The following is a 5,906-nucleotide window of genomic DNA, read 5'->3' on the forward strand; positions in this document are numbered from 1 at the left end:
GCCCATTTTAGAAGAGCTTAGGAGGCGATCAATGAAAAAAAACAAAAAAAAAAACATTGGGTATTTCTAAACTCAGGACAAATAGTAGAATCTATTTAGCAGGTTTTCTCATTAGCTTTTATAGATGAGTATAAGCTTTTTCAAGTTAAAGTCAGAAAATTTTTTTTTTTTCAATGTTGTACTCTGCCTTGGGATTTTTTTCATCCAAAGTGCAATATTTTACATTTATGAACATTAAACTGCAGCTACCACCTTCCTGACCATTTTTCTAATTTACTTACGTCATTTGCCATTTTAATTTTTCTTCCCGGAATGTCCACCCTATTACCGACCTTTGTATTTTATCTCTGCTCAAGGTATTTGACCCTACTGTGCTCCCACTTTCATAGGTGGGCCAGTCAAAGTCACTAGCACACCCCTGGGTGTCAGGTACAGGAATGTCCTGGAAACATGGTAGTAGAAAGTGCAGTGGGTTAAGCAGTAACCACAATTTAATGCCAAGAGGGCCAAAAAACAAAAATTCAGATAGCGGAACAGGCATCAAGATGTAACAGTCCAAGTTCCTTGCCTGAAGTTATGATGGCAAAGCAGCATGTAAATAGCAAAATTGATACACAAGCCAAAAGTCAGACACGTAAACCCACCAAATAGAGACAAGTATAGGTTAGTTAGGTGTAAGGCTAAAAATTAATTACTCCTTGCCTGCCTGGACCTGCTTACTTCAGGCTTCCCGCACTACCCAGTGGCGACTCTAGAAACAATATATAGGAGGGGCACACAAGATACCAAAAGAAACTGCCAACCTGATGCAGACACCAGTTTAAATAGGCAAGAGCAGCCCTTAAAGGAACAGTTTAAAGTCCTTCAAAAAAAAAAAAGAATTGATTGCTCAGAGTAAGGAAGGAGATTCAGGAGCATCAGCAGTAGGTCACTGGCCAGGCACTGGCAGATAGACAAAGTCAGCCCTTTGGTACAGTACTGAATTTCCACAATATTAGAAAAAATTACCCCCCCCAGGGTAAAGATGAAGATAAAGCTGCGCTAGAACCACACTCACTTTAAATATGACCTGTCCCAAAGTGGCAGTGATGAATGGCTTCAGGGACACCATTACCTGCCCCATTACACCCCAGGGTTTTGCTCCGAGCAGTGAAGAGCCCACTGTTGTTCTAGGATCCACCACATCATGTCCAGGAGGTGACTATGTCCTAATGTAGACATGACTTCTCTTGCTCCTCCCACAGCTGCAGCTCTACAATCTACAAAAGATTGTGTGGTCAACATGTGGTCTCTTCAAATGATGGCAAGCAATATATATATATATATATATATATATATATATACCTGTGTATATATATATACCTGTGTGTGTGATCTCATCATGCGCTTCATAGTGTGTCCATGAATGGCAGAAATAAAATGTGGTCACCCTAACACAAGGTATATATTGGGATTTTTCAGGACAAGAAGTGCTTTCTTTAACAACTTTCTTTGGACCAAACAATGTATTATGCATCATGGCATCTCTCACACACCCCACCCCAAACCACCCCAGCTAACCCCTCACCACCTCCTCCCGCCCAACATACCCCCACCCCAACACCATCACAACAACCCTGCATAATCCCAAAAGACAGATTACACACGCAAGAGTCTTCGGTTGAATTTATAGCTCCTGGTATGTGTGGCAAACAACACCCCAATATGTGTTCTGCAACATCTCCTAAGTAGAGTGATACCATCCATGCATAGGTTTGGTGTTTCAAACCACGGGTTTATTTTTTTTTTAGACCCTCTTGGCAAAAAACTTTATATTTTAGTGGAGGCAACACCTTTCGTTATGGCTCTTATGGTCACTCTCCAGCGATCAGTGCGTCCAGGGGTGAGTTTTCAGTATGTGTATGTGAGCATGAAGGTCTCTGTATAAGTTTATGTGACCATGAATGCTAATGTATAAGTGTGTTAACATGAATCTGTATGTGTATGGGTTCCTAATTATGCCCCTGGTGAATACACCAAGGAAGTCCAAACTAAAATTCAGAGCAGTTTGCTTTTTTTTGTCTCGCTGGGGGTTTCACCTTGTGTTCAGGGATTCTTCCGTGTTGCCAAAATTTGTTAAAATTGCAATTTGGGCGAATTTCAAAGCACAAGTCTAATTAAATACTATCATGCCTTGAAACATATATGTAGTGTTTACAACTTCTAAACTGCATTTTATGTTTGTTGTTTTTTTACTTGAATGAAAAAAGGAAGTATTAGCTTATACCAAATTGGTCATGGTACTTCCCTAAATATACATAAAAAAGTAGTAACTTCTCCAAAAATATATTATTTTACTTCTGCCAAGGTCATGCTCATATAAGAACAGCTAGCACCCTTAATCAGTGAGTAAATGTGTAGCAGGAATTGACCAACAATTGTGTTCAACTTTAAAGACAGCAACTGCATTTACAAGTTTCATTTGAGGAACCCATGCAATGAGCAAAGTGCAGGTTCCATATTATTATATATTTTTACAGTTACTGCACTTCTTTCTGCTTACCTGTAGCTTAAGATATGGCTAATGGAACCACAGATTTTGAAAATTATGGTAGAATCTACATTGCAGTAGAAACTATCATTGGGATAGCGTCTGTTCTGGGAAACATTATGGTAATCTGGGCAGTGAAACTGAACCCAGGTCTTCAGAACACAACTTTTTACTTCATTGTTTCTTTGGCATTTGCTGACCTGGCGGTGGGACTTTTAGTTGTGCCTCTGTCCATTATTCTGAGTCTGGAAGTACAGCAACATTTCCATGCCTGCTTGTTTATGTGTTGCCTGGTCATAATTCTGACTAACGCATCCATCCTGTGCCTGCTCGCTATAGCTATTGACAGGTACTTGAGGATAAAGATACCAATCAGGTAAGCCTTTCTGTGAGTTTTTAATATTTTTTTATACTGTTGCAGTATTAACTAAACCTAAGAGGAGAGGGTGTGAACACAATTGAAAGGGAAAATCTATCTCTGGTATTTACCTCATAAATATTTTGTAATTTATGGTAGTCAAACTATTTAGTTACATAGACAATATCAGTTGTTAAACCCTGTCCAAATGTATTTTCTTTTTACCAAAAACATTTCTATCCAATCTACTTATATAGGACATTCAGGCATAATGGAGTTTTCATACATTTTTTTTAATTTACAGTTAATTGAGGTGTAATTGTATCACCAGGAAATATGTTCTAAATTAACTATTTGAACTATCTAAATCTAGCAAATAAAGAACTCTTGATGGACCATCATACATACTTTAGGCAGGAGATCATCAGAAAGGTAGAATAAAAAAATAACATTTCAAACAATGTATATATTGGTTCTGAACTGTTTTAGAATAGAATTTTACTTTCCTTCAACAATTAAACTAAACTATGAAATGATTGGTTAATTTGGTGTTGCAGCAACTCACTTTAAAGAGAGCTACCAGCTGTTATGCAAATAAAAAGAAATGATCTAGTTTCATTTTGTGCTTGCTTATTTGTTTACTTATTTACTGTTTAAATATAACAGTTCAGACATGGTTAGAATGCATCAATAAATAATGAGCCTAATAGCATCGCTTGGGTCAATTGACTAAAAGGTTGAGTGGTTAGTCAAGCTAAGTGTTAAAGACAATTGCTTTTCCATTCCCCAGTTTTTATTTTAAGCATAAAATAAAAACTGGAGCATCTATCCCCTACTTTGCTCCCACTTTTCGCCAACAGGTATAAGAGGGGTCAAATTGCTTAAAAAGATCTTCGGAGAGGCAAAATCCATAAATGTTACACATTACTCTAAAACAGACCTTCAGTGTAAAATTCATGTATGCCACAGTTGTCAACTATTATTTTCTTAACATTGTGTATTTTGGGATTTTGTGTTATGACTCTTTATAAAAATATGGTTTTATGCCTTTACCAAAGTGATTTCATCCTCTACAAATAGTGGACATGGGCAAATGGGTGAACATTTTTCACTTTGCTTTTGGTCTATTTGTTTTCAGGCAACAAATTTCATTCCCTGCCCACACCAGCTCTCTCAAAACACACTCTCATTCTCGTTCACTCTCACCACTCTCTAAATGTTTCCCAACCTGCTGACCACTCCAGCTTCTGTTGACCGCTTCCAATTCCGCATCTTCTTCCCCATCTTCTCCTTTCTTCTTTATCTTCATTCTGCTATCTTCTTTTTTTGTCGGCATTTCTGCAGACATTACACGGCAGGAACTTTGGCGGTGACAATCTTTCGATCGGGGAAGAGGACGTCACCACAAACGAGAATATGCTCTACTCCGTACTAATAATCATGGAAGAGGACATTACTTCAAGTGTTGTCAGTTTGCCCTCACGTGAACCGAGGGCAAAATGGCAACGCTTGTGGTGACATCTTCTCCCCTGATTGGAGGATCGGAGAGGACACCACTCCAAATGCCACCATATTGCCTTCAGTTGGTGCTTTTGGTGACATCCTCTTCCTCCAATAGAGGATCGGAGGAAGACGTCACCACAATGGGCACCAATATGGCAGAAGTTCAAGCTGAGTTATGTCTGCAGAGATGAGGACGAAAAAAGAAGACAGCAGATTGAAGATAGAATAGAGAAAAAAGATACAGTAAATAGTGTTACTTTTTGTTTTCATTTTTTTCATATTAAAATTAACAAGGCTCCTTTCCTTTTCTAAACAGGTATAAAACCATGATCACATCTCAACAAATCAATTTCTCCATTGTATGTGTCTGGATTGTGTCTTTTCTGATGGGGTTGGTCCCTATGTTTGGATGGAACAACAGTTCCAACTTAGAGGAAGAACAAATGAACTACTTGAATTGCACGTTTACCAATGTCATTAGTATGGAATATATGGTTTACTTTAACACAATTGGATGGGTATTTCTCCCCTTGATGATTATGCTGGTTTTGTACATTGAGATTTTCTACCTTATTAGAAAACAACTTAAACAGAACACATCAAAAACCACTGGGAATGGTGTATTTTATGGCAAGGAACACAAGACAGCAAAATCACTAGCTCTTGTCATGCTTATATTTGCATTGAGTTGGCTACCTTTGTCCATCCAAAACTGCATATCCTTCTTCATACCGGAAGTTCTAAAGTCAAGTGCATTCCAGTCTATCCTTCATTTTACTATCTTGCTCTCCCATGGTAACTCAGCTATGAATCCGATCATATATGCATTAAAAATCCAAAAGTTTAAGGACACTTATATCAGAATTATAAAAACATACATTCTACACAGAGCTGTGTTGAATGAAAATGGAAGTGGGGAGCACACCTTAGATGAAATATGTCAATAGTAAGACTTTTTTTAGTAGAATTGAATGCCGTGACCATTATTGTGTTATTTTACAATCAAAACTAATAAAATACAAATAATAAAACTGTAAAAATTAAGAATTTGTGTATTTGATTTATATAGAGAGAGACAAATATTATACTGTATATATTAACAATATATTCATATTTAGAAATACTAATTTAATTCCAAGTGCGGCTCTATAAAAGGTAGCCCACGAAAGGATAGCATGAAAGAACAACTCTGGTGAGCATCTGAAAGGATTCGACCAGCACCTTAAGGAGATAGCTACACTCAGTGAATCTGTAGCATGTGGGGGACACTTGCGACTTACCATTTGTTGGCCATGTAGTGCCAGGGCTGATGTTATCTATGCAGTACGGTGTTAAGGACTACAATAGTCTAAGCACAGGCACACATAGAAGGTGCCTGCAATTCAGGGTGCAGGACTACCCCATATATATTCTGCTTAGGCAACAGGCAAGATTTCTAATGTAACAAGGACCGCTGTCACTAGATTTCTTACTGGAAGTACATGTAGAAGATTGCTTATGCACTAAAGTTCTTGA

The 5,906-nt window shown here is 37.9% G+C and overlaps 1 protein-coding gene across 1 annotated transcript; it reads left to right on the forward strand.

Moving 5' to 3' along the window:
* The first annotated feature begins 2,556 nt into the window (after window positions 1-2,556).
* Window positions 2,557-5,338, forward strand: LOC149298341 (adenosine receptor A3-like). Its single transcript, XM_089487502.1, has 2 exons — window positions 2,557-2,906; window positions 4,708-5,338. The coding sequence occupies exons 1-2, from the start codon at window positions 2,557-2,559 to the stop codon at window positions 5,336-5,338; spliced, it is 981 nt and encodes a 326-aa protein (XP_089343628.1).
* Window positions 5,339-5,906: the final 568 nt, after the last annotated feature.

The sequence above is a fragment of the Sceloporus occidentalis genome, unplaced genomic scaffold (genome assembly GCF_023333645.1).
Source record: "Sceloporus occidentalis isolate IW3139 unplaced genomic scaffold, rSceOcc1.0.p SCAF_33, whole genome shotgun sequence".
NCBI classification, from domain to species: domain Eukaryota; kingdom Metazoa; phylum Chordata; class Lepidosauria; order Squamata; family Phrynosomatidae; genus Sceloporus; species Sceloporus occidentalis.